The sequence below is a fragment of the Canis aureus genome, chromosome 16, assembly GCF_053574225.1.
Source record: "Canis aureus isolate CA01 chromosome 16, VMU_Caureus_v.1.0, whole genome shotgun sequence".
Lineage (NCBI taxonomy): Eukaryota > Metazoa > Chordata > Mammalia > Carnivora > Canidae > Canis > Canis aureus.
In genome coordinates, this window is record NC_135626.1 from 34,268,510 (window position 1) to 34,291,465 (window position 22,956).

The following is a 22,956-nucleotide window of genomic DNA, read 5'->3' on the forward strand; positions in this document are numbered from 1 at the left end:
GCCCTTTCCCTGCTTTGCTTTTTAGATGCCCTGATTTGATTTTTTTTTTCCTTCAGAATATTAGGTTTTTCAAGAATGGCAGATTGGTTTATTTGTTGTTTTGGGATAGGAAGGATGAGCTGAATCTTGCTTATTTCTAGTTAATCTCAGGTTGTGGCTAGTTTGATGAATAAAATGATAAAGTTTTAAGATTTTTCCTGAGATCATTTTTACATTTGGGTTCACGTAGGAACTAATTAAACAAGAAATGATCTTTTACTACACTTTACCTATAATGCAACAATAATAGGCATAGGTTAACATTATGGTAACTGAAACTTTCGGGAATGTCTGCCATCCTTGCCCAGTTGGGCCTTTCTTTCCTGCCTTTCCCTCTCCCTTCTACTTCCTTTTCTTTTCCCTTTACTGTGACTTGGTGGCATCCAGGACTTTGAAGAGATGGCTCTTCCCAGCATTTAAAAGTACTTCTCTGTTAAACACTATTTTATCTTATGTGACTTAGGCCTTGAGAAAGCGGGAGTCTATTGATTGTGTTGTGCTAAGTATTGTATTTTCAGAAAAGTGAGAGGTTCTCAATTTGTGTTACATGATCTTCGTGGTTAACTTACAACCTAAAAAGATAATACTGGTATTTCAAATCACACTGGAGGTAAAGAAAACAGGAAATACAATCAGATAATTTCTATCAAGGTACTTGCTGCAGGTTTTATGTTGGAGAAAATCATGGCCAGGAAAACATTTGGAAAATCATCGAGAGTAACAAATTCATAAATTATTTAAAATCACCATCGAGTAACATACCTTTGATAATTTAGAATGCCTTTTAAGAGGATTTAGTGACTGTTCATAAGCTAATGTATGAGTTAAAGTAACTCTAGTTTCTGTAGCAACCATGCCACAAAATACATGTATAATGATTCAAATGTTATATTTTATTTCTTGTTCATGTGAAAATTAGAATAGATGTTTCCAGAAGGTGGGCATTTCCTTTGGAGATGTAGGCTCTTTCCAACTTCTCGCTCCAAATTCATCATACTCACCTGCCATTAAGGTAGAGAGGAGAGAAAGGGAATGGACAGTTCTACGTGGATAGTTTTTATTGGGCCAGGCCTTAGGAGTGGTGCACACAGCTTTTGCTTCTACTTCAGTGGCTATAACTCAATCAGAAACTAATTATAGAGACTGTGATATGCCATCTAGCAATGTGTCTAAGAAAAAGAGGAAATTACTTTGATTAGTATCTGGCCAGTTGTCTGCCTTACCTTAAGAGCTTTAATAGATATTGCATGGTTTTGCTCAAGTGTTGAGGCAAGGGAGTGAATGTACCTAAAGCTCAGCAATCATCTGCCTATTCTTTCTACTTGTGAATTATCTGAGGAAGAAAAGATGGCAAATTTTAATGAAAATATAGCATTTATAATTTGTGCTCTTAAAATCTAATTTCTAAATAACTTCCAAGGTTACTCTGGCTATTATCACTTTAAAACTCTTTATTGCATATTCATTTATTCAACAAACATTTACTAAGTGTTGAGATTTTCTCTTATTCTCATTGTTTCACATCTTGTCTTTTCCTTTAAAAGTTAGGTTACTATTAAATTAAGATGTAATATTCTTTTTTTTAAAAAGATTTATTTATTTATTTATTTATTTATTTATTTATTTATTTATTTATTTATTTATTATTTATGATAGACAGAGAGAGAGAGAGAGAGAGAGGCAGAGACACAGGAGAAGGGGAAGCAGGCTCCATGCAGGGAGCCCGACGTGGGACTCGATCCCAGGACTCCAGGATTGCGCCCTGGGCCAAAGGCAGGCGCCAAACCGCTGAGCCACCCAGGGATCCCCAAGATGTAATATTCTGATGCTTGTGTTAGGGATAGGTCTTGAATGATATCTCCCTTTTAAAAAAATATAATTCACACTGCTTCTGGCTGGCTTAGTTGGTAGAGCCTGTGACTCTTAATCTTAGGGTCATGAATTCAAGCATGGAGCCTACTTAAAAAAAAAACATATATATATATATATGTATGTATATATAATTCATACACTATAAAATCCACCATTTTGGAGTATACAAATCAGTGATTTTTAGTATATTCACAAAGTTGTATAACCATCACAACTGTCTTTTTTTTTTTTTTCTCTTTAAGATTTTATTTATTTATTCATGAGAGACACAGAGGCAGAGACACAGGCAGAGGGAGAAGCAGGCTCCCTGCAAGGAGCCTGATGTGGGACTCGATCTTGGATCCCGGGATCATGCCCTGGGCCAAAGGCAGATGCCTAACTGCTGAGCCACCCAGGTGTCCCCCAACTGTCTTTTTTTTTGTTTTTTTTTTTTTAATTTTATTTATTTGACAGAGCACATAGGTAGGCAGAGTAGGCAGAAGGAGAGGTAGAAGCAGGCTACCCACTGAGCAGAGAGCCTGATGCAGGGCTTGATCCCAGGACCCTGGGATCGTGACCAGAGCTAAAGGCAGAGGCTTAACCAGATGGAGGCACACAGGTGCCCCCATCACAACTGTCTTAATTCCAGATCACTTTCACCAGTCCAAATAGAAATCCATCCCTATTAACAGTCACTCCTCATTCCCTGTTCTCCCTAGCCCCTGGCAACCACTAATCTATTTTCTATTGCTATGGATTTGTCTATTCTGGACATTTCATATAAATGGAATAATACAATATGTGATCTTTTGTAACTGCTTCTTTCACTTAGCCTAAGTTTCATCCAGACTGCAGTATACGTATCAGCCATACTTCATTCCTTTTTAAGGCTGAATAATTTTCCCTTATATGGACGTTCTACATTTTGTGTACCCTCCTCCCCTCCTCGCCTTTTAATTGCCTATATATTGCTGGTCTGAGAACCAGAAAACAACAACAAACTTTAACTTAGCAATCTGAAAGCCTATGTAGTTTTGTAGAGTTGAATGTAATGAACAACTCCTTTGGGAAGATATGTCTTGGATTTTTCATTGGCATCCTGGCTTGTTTAATTCCCAGTTCATAAGTGGGGAAGTGGGTAACTTAATGTTTGAACCATCTTTGTAATGCTGTAGTTGTCTACTAGTAATAGGTAATATATTTTAGTGTACTTCTTTTGATTTATATAATTAGTTATCTATGATACATCTGGATAGGACAATACAAAATAGCAAGTTTTCTGTTTAATAAGATACAGAAATAATCACTTAAGGACCTCAAGTAAATAGACTGAGCTGAATAGGCTGTAATTCTTACACTGGAGTGGAGGGGAAGATGGAAATGGGTAATACTTAGGTTAGAGGAACTGATAGGTTTAAATCGAATTTATGTAGACATTTTAACCATAAGATAATTCCTTTTTACAAGGAAATCAATTTCTGATTTAGTGGTTAGATTTTGCTAACAAGATACATGTGTTTATGGGCTACAAATCTTTTTTTTTTTTTTTTGGCTACAAATCTTATCTTGCCCCTAGAAAATTAGCAATGGGAGTGAGGAGTTGACTACATTATAAATTTTGGAGAGTTTTTTTTGCCACCCGCATTTTATGAGTAAATGTACCATACTATTCTAGGAAGACTTCTGGACTTGATTGAATAGTATAAACATATAGGTCTATAGTAAAGGTAGAAAACACTTCTTAAATATAATTTTCTAAATTTTATTTTGTACATTCGTGAGACACATTCTCAAGTTACTGAATTCTGTCATTCCATAAGGTAGTTTTAAGAATTATCTTCTCTGGGGCAGCCCCCGTGGCGCAGCGGTTTAGCGCCGCCTGCAGCCTGGGGTGTAGTCTTAGAGACCCAGGATCGAGTCCCACATCGGGCTTCCTGCATGGAGCCTGCTTCTCCCTCTGCCTGTGTCTCTCTCTGCCTCTCTTTCGCTCTCTCTGAATGAATATATAAATAAATCTTAAAAAAAAAAAAAAAGATTTATCTTCTCTGGGACAACTGGGTGGCTCAGCGGTTGAGCATCTGCCTTTGGCTCAGGGTATGATCCCGCAGTCCTGGGATCGAGTCCCACATCGGGCTCCCTGTATGGAGCCTGCTTCTCCCTCTGCCTCTGTCTCTGCCTCTCTCTGTGTCTCTAATGAATAAATAAATAAATTTTAAAAAAGAGAAATTTAAAAAAAAAGGATTATCTTCTCTAGTGGTGTAGAATAATGAAAATGAATGTGGAAAGAAAACTCTTATGTCTCACTCTTCTTGCTCTTAGGAAAATAATAGGAATAAGCTGTGACACATCTATACAATGTAATATTATCTGGTGCTAAAAAGAAATGAGCTATCAAGCCATGAAAAGACACAGAGGAACCCCAAATGCGTATTACAAAGTGAAAGAAGCCAATGTGTAAAGACTCTGTATCGTATGATTTCAGCTCTATGGGAATTCTGAAAAAGGCAAAACTGGAGACAGTAAAAAGATCAGTGGTTGCCAAGGTTAAGGGAGGAGGATGAATAGGTGGAGCACAGGATTTTTAAGGCAGTAAAACTATTCTATGTGAAAACTATAATGGTGGATACATGTCATTATATATTTGTCCAAGTCTATAGAATATTCAACAGTAAGAGTGAATCCTAATGCACACTGTAGACTTTGGGTGATAATGTCAGCTAGGTTCTTTGATTGTAACAAATGTACCACTCTTCTGCAGAATGTAGAAATGGAGGAGGTTGTAGGTGTGTGTTTGTGACAGGGAAGGGGTGTATGAACACGGTGTACTTTCTGCTCAGTTTTGCTGTGAACCTAAAATTGCTGTAAAAAAAATAAAGTTGATTAATAAAAATAACAAACAGGGTAAGGGGCAAGTCATGTAACCACATATAGTTTGCATATGCTAAATGACCTTTTTTTGTGTGGTGTATGCTAAGAAAAAAAAGACATAGATAATTTCTATGAGATTAATATATTTTGAAAGAGGTGTTAGAAAATGGGTTGATTATCAAGTTTTTTTTTTTTTAAGATTTTATTTATTTATTAATGAGAGACAGAGAGGCAGAGACATAGGCAGAGGGAGAAGCAGACTCCCCAAGTGGAGCCTGATGCAGGACTTCCCAGACCTCTGGGATCATGACCTGAGCCCAAGGGAGACGCTTAGCCACTGAGCCACCCAGGCATCCCGTCATGTGCTATTTTTGAGCCGAGTAAAAATAGGATGTTATGGAAATAAATTAGGCAGAAACTAATGGTTTAGAAAGCTGTGGGTGGAGGCTTAAGGAATTAGATAGGGATAATCCAGAATGCTTAAGGGGAGCAAAGTGACTAATAGAACTCTTAAGGAATTTTTATAGATGAAGATGAACCATTGTGAACAAAGCACATTCATTTAGGTATATAAGGAAATCTCTGGTAATTGTAGTATATTAGGGTCTTATATCTCCCACAGTCTTACTACTAAGTAGTACATAGCAGCAAAGCCACACAAACCAGCACTGGTAAGCAAATTGCCATGATATCAGTGAGGTCCTGTTTCTATAAGCTGCAAGTCCAGCCTATCCAAGTTACTTGATAAACACCTTGTACAAAAGCTTTAAGCTTCTTTCCAAGATGATACTTAGTTTCTTATATTACTCTGGGAGGGCTGCCATGACAAAATACCATAGAAATTTATTTCCTCACTGTTCTGGAGGCTGGCAGTCTAAGACCAAGGTGCTGGCAAGTTTGGTTTCTTCAGAGGTCTCTCCTTGGCTTGCAGATAGCTGCCTTCTCGCTGTGTCTATGTCCTCATATGGTCTTTGCTCTGTGCATAAGTGGGGAGAAAGAGCTCTTACAGGGATACCCGTCCTATTGAGTTAGGACTCCACCTTTATGGCATTTATTTTTTATTCTCAGATATAGCAGTATATATTCAACATTCTTCCATTCAGTTTTAGGAACCATTTTCATGTCAGCACATGTAGATACCCTGCATTCCTTTTAGCAGTACCTTTGTTGTATTTGAAAAACGTGTGCTAGGTACTATTACTAATATAAACTCTAATAAACTATTATTTCTCAATTATAAATAAGGAAACTAAGGCCCAGAGGGATTAATATACTCAAGGTAAAATAACTTGGAAGTAGCAAAGCCACTGGATTGTGGTCAATCCAATGACTATGATATTTCATTTTACCAACCACCTAATGACAAATTTGGGGATGGTTGTAATTTGGGAGTTATTATAAAATGTATTGCATAGAACATTTTCACATCTTTGGGCTTTGGTATTTCCACAGGATGAGTAAGAATAGTAATACTGGAAGGGCACCTGGATGGCTCAGTTGGTTCGGCTCAGGTTATGATCCCAGGGTCCTGGGATCAAGGGTCAAGCCCTGCATTGGTTTCACACAGCAGGGAATCTGCTACTTCCTTTCCCTCTGCCCACCCCCCCAAGCATTCTCTCTGCTGTGCTTTCTCTCAAATAAATATTAAAATTCTTAAAAAAAAAAAGTAGTAATACTGGGTCAGAGGAGGACATTGCTTATTTTATTAGGTATCACCAACATGACCTTCAAAAGAGTAATTCCAATTTATCCTCTCCGATTGCCCTCTTTTTTTTCTTTTTATAATTCTTCAATCCGGTAACATTTTTGCTCATCTTCCTATACATTTTAATGGTGAATTGGCACAATTTGTTCGTAATGGGTCTGAATGGTCTGTTTAGATCCTCTGCTAAATGTTGAATTCAGAGTTGTCGGAGAACGTAAACAATGATGAGTATTCAAGCCCAAGTAAGTGCCTGTGTGCATAGGTGCTCAGTGTGTTTGAACTGGGGTAGGGTGGGGCTGCACACACAGTAAATTAATCAGGTCACTAACTCCTCCCCAAAGGTAACCACTACCCTGATTTCTGACATTTTAGATTAGTTTTAACTTAGTTCCTTAAGTATGTCTTTTGAACTTTGTATTCTTTTGCTTTAGCTTCTTTCCCTCAATCTCCTGTGTGTGAGAGTCATCCATGATGTGTAGCAGTAGTTTGTTCATTCTCACTGTTGAATAGTGTTAAAATGCAGGAATATTTATCCTTTATGCTATTGGATGGGTGGGGTGTCTCTAGGTTTGGATTATTACTGATAGTGCTGCTTTGAGCATTGTTTTAAATGCCTTTTGGTGGACATGTATGTGTATTTCCTAGCAATTAAGTTGTTTTGTCATTGGATTGGTAAATATGCAATCTTGCCCAGCAGTTTTCAAATAGTGTATCAGTTTTTACTCCTACCAGTAGCATATGAGAGTCCAAGTTGCTCCATATTCTACCAGAACTTGGTATATTGTATTTCTCATTGTAGCTTTTCTGATGGGTATACAAGGGCTGTGTTGCATTTTGGTTTTATTTATTTATTTTTTTTAATTTTTATTTATTTATGATAGTCACAGAGAGAGAGAGAGAGAGAGAGGCAGAGACACAGGCAGAAGGAGAAGCAGGCTCCATGTACCGGGAGCCCGACGTGGGATTCGATCCCGGGTCTCCAGGATCGCGCCCTGGGCCAAAGGCAGGCGCTAAACCGCTGCGCCACCCAGGGATCCCTGCATTTTGGTTTTAATACATATTTCTCTGATGATTGATAAAGTTGGATATGTATTTTTCTTGGCAATTTGATGTCTTTAAGTCATAATATCTGTAACTAGATTCTTTCTGGAAGAGCAGAGCGTTTTTTGTTTGAAAGAAAGAATACCATCTATACATTTTTCCCCCAAGTGAAGTTTTAAGGTAGGCTCCATTATGTGAATAGATCAAAGGGAGTATTACTATGTTAAATAATTACAAACAGGTTCTGGGCCCAGACTCTTCCATTAGGAATCCTGGTTTTGGGGATCCCTGGGTGGCTTAGTAGTTTGGCGCCTGCATTTGGCCCAGGGCGTGATCCTGGAGTCCCGGGATCAAGTCCCACATCAGGCTCCCTGCATGGAGCCTGCTTCTCCCTCCCTCTGCCTGTGTCTCTGCTTCTCTCTCTCTCTGTGTCTCTCATGAATAGATAAATAAAATCTTTAAAAAAAAAAAAAAAAAAAAAAAGAATCCTGGTTTTGCTATTTACTAACTGTGCGACTTTGTGCAAGTTACTTAACCTCTCTTTGCTTCAGTTTTCTTATCTCTAAAATGAGTGTAGTATTAATACTTTCAGCATAAGGTTAATATAAGGTTCAAATAATTTGCTTATATAAGCACACAAGACAGTGCATGGTACATAATAAGCACTATAAAATTTTAGCTGCTATCAGAAGTGGTGGTGATGGTGATACAAACTTATTTTATGAATTCATGTCAAGACCTGACAAGAATTAATGAGACTGTTGTTGAGCACAAACTTGAAAATTGAAGTTTATGGATGATAGTTGGAATTTGAGTCCCAAGTTAACAAATTTTTTTTTTCTGGTTACACAATACCAAGAAAATCTTGATATACACAAATGAACAACTAAAAATAGGTAAGGTTCACAGAATAGTATTAGGGTTAAGGTTTTAGATCAGTTTAATTGACAAGAAGTAGTAGAAGACATTTGTTTTGAAATTGTAACTAAATATAATTTGCTTGGATTTCTTGTGTTTAAATATAAATCACAGAAGCAGCCCTAAAACTTACTATAGTTTCAATACCTATTACATTTTCACAATACATCTGCATTACAAGTTTGCTTATTATTGCTTTCAGCCACAGAGCTACAGTTTTTCTAATTAATGACATATTTTCAAGATATTCAAACAAATGGTAGCAAGTAAAGCTACTACACAAACCAAGGATGAGTTTACTGTGCAGCGCAAGTTATGCATTTGGTGTTTGCTGTGGTAACATTAGGTATAGGGAAACATTCGTGTATGTACTGTTGTATATAGATCATAGTTACTTCTACAGCCATCTGTTCATAGTAGTTCTGCTGCCATCTGTCATGGTCACAGGCTGTGGCTTACAAGCAATTTTGCATGCTTACAGCTAGCAGACCCTTATACCAGTAAAACATTTCCAACTAATCTGTCTTTTAAACAGACTTAAATGAGTTTCTTGACAAGTTCCTGGTGGTTCCAGCTTTATTTCTCCCCACCAGACCGTCTCTCACTGTGCCTTACTTAGTAGGTATGAGCTCCTCCAGGCTGGCCAGTCTCCCCTCTTCCTCAGCACTATCACGGTTTTGTGTTCCCTTCTCTGTGGGAACAGTGCCTGCATACTGTCTTCACCATCTATCTTGAGTACTGTAATTTAATTTCTTTGTGGTCCTGCTTGGACTCTACTTTCTCTCAGAATCATTCCTCTCTGATATTATTTCCTATGAAATCCTGTCCTAACATTCTGTATCTCAGGATCTAAAACTAGTAGTTGTACTCAGCCCTACCCCCAAATCAGTGCTACTCACAAACTCCATCAGCAGAGGGAGCTAAATCAAAGAAAATGAGTCCCTGAAATTAAGCCCTGAAGCAGAAAAAGTACTTTTGAACAATGGTGCTTTCACATAACTGCTCAGTAGTGAAAAGAGCTTGAGTAATGTTAAAAGTCAATGATTTGGACCCAGACCCCAGGTTAAAACTTCTATGAGGGGATTTGTAAAGTGTTTTCGAAAGAGATCATTTTATGTCACAGTAAAAATCTACTTAAAGGGGTGACCTGAGAAACACACCTATTAGGAGAAGCAATCTGATGTATAGGGGCTTTTAAAAAATCTAGTTTATCCTCCCTTGCTGAAAGTTTTACTTATTAAGGAAGGTAACTGAGGTCTCTATTTTGAGAAGCACTGAGTCCTAAAGTTGCTAAGAATTATAGATAACCTATTCCAGGTTTTAAGAATGGAATTTTTAAGTGAATTTCTTATATTTTGTTCTGATTAAATGTTATGTATCTTAATTTCAGTCAGCAGACTTGAAGAAAGAGAAGCAGAACTGAAGAAGGAATATAATGCATTACATCAGAGACACACTGAGGTGGGTTTCTGGGTTGTTCTTATCATGCTAACATTGAACAGGCTCAATTAACTTGAGAAATTATGTCTTAATTTTTCTTTGAAAGTCAGCTACTATAATTCTTGGGGAATATGTCCAGAGAACATTAAATTTCATTTAGCATTTACCCTTGTTACCAAACACGGACTTCTGTTTTTTTTTCTTTTTTGGAATTAACTTTTCATGGATGACAGTTTGCCATAGAATAATGTAATTACTAAGGCGGTTCCAATAGTTGTTTTTTTGGTCAGCTAATTACAAACTAATGTCTGTGTAATAAAAAGTATATATGATACTAATATGACAAGAATTGATGTATTTTGTTACCAGTTGGGAAATGATGGATTGGTAACTAGTTGGTAAGAGTTTCTGTATTTATAATCCACTATAAAAGGCTTATTTGCATTAAGCTTATGACAAATAATATAAACACATTGTCTATTAAACCAGAATGACTCTAAGACAGATTTTCTGCATGAAATTTCAGTATTTTAAATTAATAACTCTAGTATATAATTTCTCCAAAGCAAATTAGAAAATGTACCTGAGCATGTTTTTAACCTTTTTTATGATTCTTTGAGAGCCTTTCATATGCTGCCTTTGTTGCAGTCTCTTGAATGTGAAAATTGTTTTTGTGTTTCATGGTCAGTCTGGGAGGGGTCACAAACCTTAATAAAATAGAATTTCATAGACTCAAAGTACTGTTTGTTACTTGAAAAATAAAAAAATTCCTCTTTTTTTCCCCTTTCTTATCCAGATCTCCCAGAATACAGATGGTTCCAGTCTTAAGCTTCCATTTTTCTTTCATTAGTTTGTGATCTCTTATCCTGCCTGTGGTAGAAACCCATATTGTTGCTTTTAAGGATTTGCTTTGAAATAATATGATTAATACTTTCTTTAGGAGGGGTTAGAATTTCAGATCTAGGAGGTTTCGTTATTACTTAGTTTTTTTGTAGCCACCCATGAAGAATTAGTACTCAGTGGTGGAGGGAAAAGATTGGCTAAGGAGTTTTGGAACCACGGACCCCTGGGAAGACAGGAATAGCTTAAACAGCAACCTTGTCAGTATGTGAAAAATATTCAGATTTTAATCAGATGGCATTTGGTTGATATTAAGACTGTTCAGAAATGATTGATGGGGCACCTGCGTGGCTCAATCAGTTAAGTGATCAACTTTTGATTATCAGCTCAGGTCTTGATCTCAGGGTCCTTGGTTCAAGCTCTATGCTTGGCTACACACTGGGCGTGGAGCCTACTTAAAAAAACACAAACAATAGTTAAAGACCTGTTGTTGCTTCTTCTTATACCATATCCATGTCTGAACAGATGGTAGTACTTAGCAATGCTATTAAATATAAATCTGGGCAGCCCCGGTGGCTCGGCAGTTTAGCGCACCTTCAGCCCAGGGTGTGATCCTGGAGTCCCGGGATCGAGTCCCACGTCAGGCTCCCTGCATGGAGCCTGCTTCTCCCTCTGCCTGTGTCTCTGTCTCTCTGTCTCTCTGTCTCTCTCTCTCTCTCTCTGTCTGTCTCTCATGAATAAATAAATAAAATCTTTAAAAAAAATAAATATAAATCTGGTTGGGGGAATATGTTTATGTGCCATAAGTAATTGATAGTGATGAGTAATAAATAATCATTTTCATTGACATTCTAACCTTGGTAAAAATTGAGGATTGTTAAATTGAAGTATGTATAAAATGAATACATGTATATAGGGATACCTGGGTGGCTCAGCAGTGGAGCGTCTGCCTTGGGCCCAGGGCGTGATCCTGGAATCCTCGGATCTAGTCCTACATCAGACTCCCTGCATGGAGCCTGCTTCTCTCTGTCTGTGTCTCTGCCTCTCTGTGTCTCTCATAAATAAATAAATAAAATCTAAAAAAAACAAAATGAGGGGTGCCCAGGTGGCTCAGTGGTTGAGTATCTGCCTTCGGCTCAGGATGTGATCCTGGAGTTCTGGGATCGAGTCCCATATTGGACTCCTGCATGGAGCCTGCTTCTTCTCCCTCTGCCTGTGTCTCTGCCTCTCTCTGTGTCTCTCATGAATAAATAAATAAAAATCTTTAAAAGAAATGAATATATGTATTTTTTAAAAAACACTGTAAAGTGAAATTTCATATTTTTTCATATTTATTTAATAAAAGTTAAGAAATTTTCCTATAGAAAAACAACCTGACATCTTAATTTCAGGTGAAAGGTACAATAACTTTTCTATAAAAGTTACAGAGAATTCCTTCAGAGAATGATACTCTAGGAAGAAAAAGAGATCTCGGGGAAAATCTTAAATACCACATTGGAGTTGGGCCTGTCTAGGACTAAGGCTGATTTCACTTACAGCACAACAACTTTTTCCGTAGGAACGCCTCCGTCAGTCATAAGCAGCTTCTTTCCTCTGCCCTGTTAGGCAGGCTCCTTTTATTTTGCTCTTTCTCAGGGAAGGTTTATGTAATACACATAGAGCTACTTCAAAATATGGGTCTGTCTACTCTAGATCACGTTTTCCTGTGTTTATATGTCTGTACTAGAAATGCCATTCAATTAGCAATTATAAATAGCTGTCCATTGCTAAAGAACTAGATATCCTAAAGGTAAATTCTGGGAACCTTCAGGGAAAGGAACTTTGAAGGATTTAACCTTGTCTTTTCACTATTACAAGGCAGGTAACCTTTTTTATATGGACCCAAAAAAGTTGTTTATTTGTTTATTTTTATGTCTTTTTGAAGATTTAATTTATTTATTCAGGAGAGACACAGAGAGAGAGAGGCAGAGACATAGGCAGAGGGAGAAGCAGGCTCCATGCAGGGAGCCTGATGGGGGAGTCCTGGACTCCAGAATCACGCCCTAAGCCACAGGCAGATGCTCAATCGCTGAGCCCCAGGTGTCCCCTCAAAAGTTGTGTAAATGGCACTTTAATCAAACACATTATTTGCTGCTTAAGATAAACTTGCTATGGCTCTTTTGTTTTATTTTTTAAAGATTTTGTTTATTTGAGAGGAAAGAACAGAGGGAGAGGGAGAGGAGGAAGCAGGTTCCCAGCTGAGCAGGGAGCCTGAAGTGGGGTTCGTGGGGTTCTATCCCAGGACTCCAGGATTACAACCTGAGCCAAAGGCAGACGTTTAACCAACTGAGTCACCCAGGTGCCCCATGGTTCCTTTTGTAATATGCATAACTGTTCTCTCTCTAATCAAATTCAAAATTTTGTATCAAATACTGAATTTGCTTAAAAGAAGATATGCCTTAAAGAAGACAGTGGAGGAAATACAAACATTAAGCAATTGTGTGGCACTTGGGCAAATTGTGTATACACACTCTTATATTAATCACCAGAAACTTGAACCTTGGTTTTACATCAGTCAGAGCGTTTTTGGTTTGTTTTTTTTTTTAAGATTTTATTTGTTTATTTGATATAGAGTGTGAGCACAAGAGCAGCAGGCAGAGGGAGAATCAGGTTTCCCACTGAGTGGAGAACCTGATGCAGGGCTGGATCCCAGGACCCTGGGATCATGACCTGAGGTGCAGGCAGACATCCAACCAACTGAGCCACCTAGGTGCCCCTCAAGGAGTGTTAAAGTGCATTCCTTTTTTTTTTTTTTTTTTTTTAAGATTTTTATTTATTAACAGGGAAGGGCACAAGCAGGAGGAATCGCAGGCAGAGGGAGAGGGAGAAGCAGGCTCCCAGTCGAGCATGGCCTGATTCGGGGCTGGATTCCAGGACTCTGGGATCATGCCCTGAGCTGAAGGCAGCTGCTTATCTGACTGAGCCACCCAGGTGCCCCTAAATGCACTCTCTTTCATCCTCTGACCAGACTCCATCATCCACCCCCATTTTAGAAATTGAAGTTTAGAAAGGGAATATGAAGTGATTTGTTCCAAATTCCATGCTAGTATGTGTGACTGGATTTGAACCTAGCTCTGTCATATTCTGTTGCCTATTTTCAATAACGCTTTTAGGTTATGGAATATATGAGTGTTAAAATTAAAAGCACTAGAAATTTTTCTGTGCCTCTTTGCTTTTTGGCATTGCAACAACCTTAAGAATAGTGGCCTTGCAGGTATAGATATATGGATGATTCTTGGGTGCATATGGAGAGATTCATGGCCAGCACAATTAAGGGGATCCTCATGCCATTTTTCTTCAAAACCTCACTTATTGCCTTACTTCCCAGCTTAAGCCAAGGTTCTACTGTGATTTCTTTATGCAGAGGGGAGTAGAGATTTTCCAGACAGCGTGTTTGGGATTCTTCTTTAGGACTGCCAACTGTTTGTTACAGAATTGACTCCTGAATATGTGTGAATTAATGTACATAGCTGAGAAAATGGAGAGGTGCAGTTATGAGATCTGGAGGGATGACGCTGGTGGACCCAGCAGTAGATTATCTAAAGTGTGCCCTCTTTTTTTACTGTCTCACCTCTCTCTTTTCTGTCTGGCAGCACTGATTATGCCCTGCCATTCACTTTTTTTTTTTTTTTTTAAAGCAGAACTATATTGTGAAGCTCTATAATTAAAGTTAAATTTTTTTTAAATTAAAAATTTTAGGGATACCTGGGTGGCACAGTGGTTGAGCATCTGCCTTTGGTTCAGGTCGTGATCCCAGGGCCCTAGGATCGAGTCCCGTATCGGGCTTCTCGTGGGGAGCCTGGTTCTCCTTCTGCCTATGTGTCTGCCTCTCTCTTTCTGTGTTTCTCATAAATAAAGTCTTTAAAAAAATTTTTTTACATACAGTGTATTTTTTCTACTTTTTTGGGTGAATTTACAGAATATAGTGCATATTTTATTTCAGACGTCAGGAAATGCTTTAGGGTGTGGGGTTTTCTTGTGGGTGTGAGGAAGAAAGAACAATGAGCTTATAGCCTGCCTAGAGAATTGACTAAAAGGGCAAATTGAACCAGTCCCTAGAATGCTTAACTTCTTGACCGGCTGAGTCAGAGGGAGTTCTGGCCCTAAAGCCAACTAGCTAATGCAGAACACAGCTGATCCTTAACTAGCTGGTCAAATTGAGCACATTAACCTTAAGCTGGAATCTATAAAATTGTAATATTGTGAGGATTAAATGAAACAGTTGCTATCAGTGGACTGGCTGACTTATGCCCAATAAACGTTAGCTATCATTTTGTTATTATTCTTTACTATAAAGTGCTAGTTTAATTGGGCTGGAACCAGGACACCTGGGTGGCTCAGCGGTTGGGCATCTGCCCTTGGCTCAAAGAGTTATCTCAGTCCCGGGATCGAGTCCTGCATCAGGCTCCCTGTGAGGAGCCTGCTTCTCTCTCTGTGTCTGACTCTCTGAGAGGCTGAGCAGGGACCCTGACTTGGGGCTCTATCCCAGGACCCTGAGATCATGGCCTGAGCCACCCAGGTGCCCCATATTTTATCATTCTTTCAATGAAATCTATAGGCACAAGAAATAAACATCTTGGTATTAAATTCCTTAATTAAATGGAAAGTGATATTTACTCTGAATCCTTTGTAAAATAGAAAAGATCACACATCAGGGTATGGTCTCCCATGAATAAATAAAATAAATAAAATCTTTAAAAAAATAATTGGGTTGGAACCAGTTTCGTTATATAGACCATTTTGGAATGTTAGCATATTATATCTGGGATATATTATTTGAAGAAGGGGTCAGTCTTTTGAAGAAGATTTAGAATTCAACATTTTATAAATTTAAAATTAATCATGTAAGACAAGAATCAGTCTTTAGAATGTACTATTTGGGGGGTAGAACTGATTCTATATTTGCATGTATAATTTTAGTTTTTCTATATCGAATAAATAGAATGTTGTAAAGGCAATCTAGGAAGTTTCTGTTTTCTTCATCTGAGTATTTAAGGAAACTTAGATTCTTTCATCTGAGCTAATCAGTTGCATATAATTACTATCCAGTATATAAGAATTCAATTTAGGTTTTGTAAAATCTTTTGAAAATTGAGTTGATATCTATTTGGCTCAACTATCAGTTTGTTATTTTAGTTTCATTTTTGTTTTTTTCCTTAAAGTTCCTCTTGATTCAAGAAAAAAACAGTTCAGTATTGGGACACCTGGGTGGCTCAGCGGTTGAGCATCTGCCTTTGGCTCAGGGCATGATCCTGGAGTCCCAAGATCGAGTCCCACATCGGGCTCCCTGCATGGGGCTTGCTTCTTCCCCTGCCTGCGCCTCTGCCTCTCTCTCTCTCTCTCTCTCTCTGTCTCTCATGAATAGGTAAATAAAATCTTAAAAAAAAAAAAGTTCATTATTTCTGACATGCTGACACAAAGACAAAAACTGTATTTCTGCAAATATGTTTTTTAATTGGGGGGTAAAGAGAAAATTTGTAAATTTAAAATAGAAGGTATGTAAATTAAAATTTTTTAATGCCTTTACATACCATATCCCTGTAATTCTATGTTAATTTTTCTTAGTCTGATACAATTCTTATTTAGATAGTCTTAATTGGGAAACAGCCTATTTAATTCTTTTTTTTTTTTTTAAGATTTTATTTATTTATTCATGAGACACACAGAGAGGTCTGTCTCCAGGATCAGGCCCTAGGCTGAAGGCAGTGCTAAAACCGCTGAGCCACCCGGGCTGCCCAGTTTAATTCTTTTATAATGTTTGATTTGATAAAATTACTTAAATCATGCATCAGTTCAGTTTTTTGTTTATTTGAAGTAAATAACACTTTGGAGATTTCATTTTTTTGCATACAGGCCAAGTAAAATTTCTCCCAACAAAAGTGTGCTTTTTAAAAGTTTTACAGATTTTTTCAAGATGTTCTTTCTTTTCATTTATCCTTTTTAACATGCTACAGTGCATGTTTCAAGTTATATCGAGATTGAAATCCATGTTCATACAGCTATAGTTTAGAAACTTCTATAGATGTTCCATGCCTTTTTAAGCATTCAAGGAACATTCAAAAATTTTTTTCTTAAAGATTTTATTTATTCATGACAGACACAGAGAGAGAAAGAGGAAGAGGCAGAGACACAGGCAGAAGGAGAAGCAGGCTCCATGCAGGGAGCCTGACATGGGACTAGATCCCAGGTCTCCAGGATCACACCCCGGGCTGAAGGTGGCACTAAACTGCTGGGCCACCAGGGCTGCCCGGAACATTCAAATTTTAAGAATTCAAAGGATAGTCCCAAGAAAGTCATCAACCTTTTTTTGTCTACTTACCAAATTTACGTTCTTTTAGATTGCTAACATACCTTTTCTTATTCTTTAAAATTCATTTTTTCTTAATCATATGTTAGTATCTAGCAAAGGCCTTTCGAATTTATGATGAAAATCTGTTGCATTTTACATGTTTTAATGCCAGATTTGGGTTTCTTAAAAGTGGAACTATAGATTACCAAAAACTAAATAGGATTATAGAATTTCTTGGCAGTTTGTATACTTGATATTCCTGAAGCTTTTACTTCCATATTCAGCTTGTCTATCTTATGGCTCCTTATTCAAGATTTAAAATCAGAGTGCTCTGATGGGGTACTTGGCTGGCTATTGGTAGAGTATGGGACTCTTGTTTTCGGGGTTATAAGTTTGAGCTCTATGTATTTAAAAATAAAATCTTTAAGAAGTAAATAAATCAATAAAATCAAAGCACTCTGATTTTTCATTTTATTTGCTATTAGATGATTACATTAAGTGATGGCACCAATATATTAACAATCAAACAAAAGAGAAAATATTTTAGCTTTTTTTTTTTTTTTTTTTTTTTTTTTTAAAGATTTTACTTGGGGATCCTTGGGTGGCTTAGCGGTTTAGTGCCTGCTTTCCGCCCAGGGCGTGTGATCCTGGAGTCCCGGGATCGAGTTCCATATCAGGCTCCCTGAATGGAGTCTGTTTTTTCTCCCTCTGCCGGTAGCTTTGCCCCTCTTTCTCTCCCTGTCTTTCATGAATAAAATCTTTTAAAAAAAGATAAAGATTTTACTTATTTGAGAGAGAGCGTGCCAGCTTGAAAGGGGTGTAGGGGGGGTGGGGCCAAGGGAGAGGGAGAAGCAGATTCCCCGCTGAGCAAGGAGCCTGACTTGGGCCTCTATCCCAGGACCTTGAGATCATGGCCTGAGCAAAAGGTAGACACTTAACCTCCTGAGCCACCCAGGTGCCCCATATTTTATCATTCTTTTAATGAAATCTGTAGGCACAAGAAATAAACATCTTGGTATTAAATTCCTTAATTAAATGGACAGTGATATTTACTCTGAATCCTTTGTAAAATGGAAAAGATCACACATCAGCGTATGGTTTCTTCTCAAGTTTCATGTTAATTTCTTTTTTGGTTTCCCATTTTAGGGAATGGATTTCTCAAATGCCCCTTATTATTGGTAGTCTTTTATCACCTCCTCCCCAATGCCTGTGTCCTAACTTGTGTTATTTATGTCAAAATTATATCTTTTAATAATGTCACATATTGTTAAAAAAAGTTATCACTATGCTAAGCAACATGTTGGATGGTACTTCTTTGGACACCAGCGTCCTTAAATGAATGTAAGCATTTGCATATATTCCTTTGCCGCTAAAATTTTTTTCAATCTTAGTATTCTTTTACATGGAACTGTGAGTGTCTGGTAAATAAGAAATTTCTACTAAAATGTTCCTTATTAAAATACTGTTTTTATTTCAGATATTAGCCTTAAAAATTTGCATATTTTTTTCTTTCTTCAAAATAGATGATCCATAATTATATGGAACACTTAGAAAGAACAAAACTTCATCAGCTCTCAGGGAGTGATCAACTAGAGTCCACAGCTCATAGTAGAATTAGGTAAGCTTTGTTAAACATTTTGCCTTGAGAAAAATCGAAATATTCATGTTTATTTCTGTTTCTCCCTGTTCTTTAATCCTGGAACAATAGTTAGGCTGATTCAAAAGCTCTCTCTCAGAAAGCATGGTTGGAATGCTATAGGAGAGAATAGCATAGAAAAATAGAAACAGCCCTCGCTATTGAAAAGGTAATTCCTGAGCCATGCCATCTAAGCAACCTATCGAGGTATTTTGATTGTTTTGTAATACTTAATGGAGATTATACTAGGTTTAAAATTTTCTGATTTGTGGGAGTGCTGAAAATTTTTCTTTTCTCCTGTATAATTGGTTTAAAGTCCTTTTTGTTACGGAGAGGCACGTTAGAAAGGGTTAGACTTCTGTTTGATGTAGGAGTCTGAATAAATTATGTAGATCTCCCAAGCATTGTAGCCAATGAGCTAAGCCAGGACTCTTAGTGGAGAGGAAAATAGTTAATAGGCTCGCTGTGGCTCTGGATTGCTGCATAAATGCTAGGAGCAGCAGCTCTATGGTTATGAGGTGGGGAGAGCAGGATGACGTCATCGCTCCGGAGCTGCTGCAGGATGGAGTGGAAAGCTGCTGCTGATGGCATTGTTTTTGTGGCAGCAGCTGAATGACAGATCCTCACTACAAAGATACCCCTTTGGCCCCTGTGTAGGCCTCCTGGTTCGGGTGTTTCACCATGCCAGCACAGCGCCATGAGTCCTGGATGCATGCTGCTGTTTGTGTTTGGCTTTGTTGGCGGGGCGGTGGTCATTAATTCTGCTATCTTAGTATCTCTCTCTGTTTTGCTGCTTGTGCACTTTTCTATTTCTACCGGTGTGCCAGCTCTGACGCAGAACCTACCAAGGATACTCAGGTACTCTAGTCTCTCTTAGAAGCCCCTGTTTAGTTGGTTTTTCTCAAATTTTCAGCTTCACGGGTCTGCTCGTAACCATTTCTGTTGCAGATTGAAACAATGGAAAATGGCCTGAAGCTAGGATTTTTTTATTTTTATTTATAGTAATTTACAGACCATTACCTAGGGATACGGCTTTGTCTTTGGAAACTACGGATTTAAGAAAAGGATTTTCCTATTGTACTTACGCAGCAGTACAAGGTCAGTGTGGTCTTGTTTTAGGCAGTGTTGAGAGAGTAAAGGGAGAACAAGAGTAAAACAAGGGGTCCAAGTTTATACCACCTCTGTGTTTAGCATCTGAGCATTTAGGGGCCAGTATCTTTCATGCTGAGACTTGTAGCCGATTAGACACAGGCGGTAGGTGTTTATTTTTTTCAGTTATCCTTCGACTGAATGGACGTTGTAGGCATAATTTTTATAGTTTTTGATAATAACTCCTGGGAACTTACAATTCAAATATTTTCTTACTGAAAAAATATATTTTAAAGTGAAAGAATTTAAACCTTTTAGGGCAAGGAGTACATTCCCCCCATTATTTACACATCAAAGTTGTGAAAGCTTTACAAAGCCTATTCACTATTGTTTTGTCAGATGTTGCCCTTTCTTTGTAGACTTGGGTGACAAATATCCGTGCCTGTTTGTGGAGGTAGTCATTAATCTCTGGAGCTTTGCTGCTGCTCTTTCTACTCGTACCCTGTAAGAACCATCTTCTACATCTTAGATATTTAAGGGTTGGGTATCTTTTGTTTTCTAACTCCTCAAACTAAAGGCATCTCATTTGTTCAGATTTCTGCATTGTGCATGGTTTTAAAGGAAGGTTTGTGGTGTCTAGATTTTATTATTTAAATGTTTACTTAAAATACTCAACTCGTGGATTTAGATAAATTAAGATGAATTAAACTAATAAGTTCCCTCAGTGTTTTCTTTTTATTCATTGGTCAGTTTGTGTTTAACATTAGTTTAAGGCCCAGAAGTTAAATTTCATCTATGATCTAAAGTTAGATGCTTGGTCATTTATTTTCTTTCCTGATTTTATAAAAATTTGAAGAAATCTTAGTACTTTTGTATATTTAGTACATAAAAGATTTATTTATATGTATAGTTAGGCTTTTAGGTAACAAAGACCTTCACTCAAGCGTATGTAATATTAAAAGAAGATAAATTTTAAGGGGCTGTCTTAGGTTTGGGTTGTGTTTGAGATGGCTTTCTCCTGTGCCGTGCAGGGCCGTGCAGTGGGTAAGAGGCTTTGGAGCTGGGCTGCTTGCCTATAAATGCTCTGCCACATGTGAGCTGTAGGACCTTTGGCAAGTTGCTTAAAATCTCTGTGCCTCAGTTTCCTTCTCTGAGATTCTTACCCCTCTGGATGGTTTTAAAAATCAGTGTGAGATTATTATTTTTAATTTAATCAGTTGCAAGATCTTTAGTAAACCAAACAAGTAAATAATTTGCATTAACTTATGCACTCCATTTTTAGCAGAACTATTTTCCAGAGCTCTGGCTATTTTATTAATAAAATACCTTATGATTAAATTCAGAAAGTTTTTTGACACAAAAGTTGTTGATAACCTAATGAAATAAAGATGCCAAATTCTTCAATATTAAGTTGTCAAGAAGTAGAGAGGTTACAAGGAAATTACATGAGCCTTGGAGTGCCACAGGGCTGACTTTGAGTCCCATATCTGTGGATTCCTGGTGCTTAATTTCTCTGAGCCTCACTTTTCCTAATCTGAAAACTGGGGAAATAATCCCTGTTTCCTTATGAGAATTGAATGAGATAATGTAAACAAACCATCCTTCTTAGTGCTTGCCAAATGGTGAATGTTGAACAATCTTTTTAAAATTTTATTAATGGTTATTTGTTTTAAATGTCTATATTGCCAAGAAGCTGTTTCAAAAGTAATTGGGAATTTATTTATACACAGGTTACATTTAAATAACCAATTAAAAATTGAATATATGGAACTAAGGCAGTGTTTAAAAGAATATACCAAGGATTCTGGTAGTTGAAGATGGCATTGTTTCTAGACAGTGGCCTCATATTGGAACATACTGAAACCACTGGTGTTTAAACCTGTTACTTGATGTTTTTCCAAATGTATCCCATTCTTTGTTTTTTTTTCTGTGAGTTTCACTGAAGTATTTACATTTAATATGTAGAGTACTAAACATGCATACCAATAGACTTTAGGACTAAACGTTCAACTTTCAGGGTTTCTTTTTAAAAGTAGGATTTCTAATTGATTTGTGTAATTACACGTCTTCCCTCTCCTCAACTCTCATGAAACATCATTAAATAAGGAGAGAAGACATGTATGTATTAATATTTTTTTCCAGAGTTGAAACAGTGTGACCCAAAGCACCAGCACCTTCTTGATAGTCTCTGGAAAACAACAACAACAACAACAAAAAAACTCTCCCTATAGAGCAGTTTCTAAATGATTAATAAAAACAATATAAAGAGGTGTGAATCCTCCTTGTATTTTGGATAAAGCAGGCTCATTTAACAAGAGTGGAAAAGCAAAACTTGGCTTCGTGGCAGACTGTTTCCTCCAGTAGTTTTAATAATTTTCCTGTATTTGATATGTGTGAAAATGAATGGATGTTGTCTGTCATTCATATAGGAAGATAATTCTAATGACTGGCCTGTGTTTTGATTTCTGTTAGCAGTGTGATGGATTTGCATGACATTCGTATTATCTTTCTGCTTGTCTTTGCTTTTTGGGTTAGAGAGCTTTCCATTAAACTATCCCATTAAATTCATTCCCTTTTGCTTAAGTTATTAAGATATGTTAAAAATAAGTAAGTCATTTAGTAGCTCTTAGACCCTTAGATTTTTGGTTCCCAAATACACCTCCCCCCCAACTGAGGGATAAACATCAGGCAACAACTTTTTATTTTGTCAAGTATGAACATTAAAACAAAATTTGTTTTCTAATCATTGTCACCATCATTTGACGAAAGAAAGGAATTTTAAAATCAGAGAAGCAGAAAAGATGAAGAGAAAGGTCTGTCATTCTCAGGAAAGAACAGGTTCTAGGATATATGGAAATGTGTATGTGTACAATATGGCCTATATTATCCAGTAAGGATGTAATAAATAATGTCTTTTTTCACTGTAGACTTAGGAAAACTTTATTGCTGAGCCAGCATTGGGGAATAATTGGTCTAAATAGAATAGCTGAGTAGTTACTTTAATTTTTGTCTTTTGGTTGTTCTAGAAGTTCGTAGACACAAACTTAAATTTGTTATTAAAATCTAGCCTTCTGTTATGATTTTCCCAAATCAAATAGGTAAAGTACCCCAAGTGTAAAGAAATGATGAATAATTAACTATTAGAGAAAAGTCCTGTTTTATTTCATTGTGCATACATACCTTTAACCGAATGCAATCTCT

General features: G+C 37.3%; 1 protein-coding gene across 12 annotated transcripts in view; it reads left to right on the plus strand.

Moving 5' to 3' along the window:
* The window catches only part of SPAG9 (sperm associated antigen 9), a 145,750-nt gene that overhangs the window by 43,905 nt on the left and 78,889 nt on the right, over positions 1-22,956 (plus strand). For 7 of the 12 annotated variants that reach the window (XM_077852706.1, XM_077852707.1, XM_077852708.1 and 4 more), the window contains exons 3-4: positions 9,813-9,883; positions 18,554-18,648. In XM_077852706.1, the coding sequence (XP_077708832.1) occupies positions 9,813-9,883; positions 18,554-18,648 (166 nt within the window). Of the gene's footprint in view, positions 1-9,812; positions 9,884-18,553; positions 18,649-19,182; positions 19,525-22,956 lie in introns of those variants that run through there. The other 5 variants (XM_077852717.1, XM_077852716.1, XM_077852714.1 and 2 more) reach the window with 4 other exon arrangements.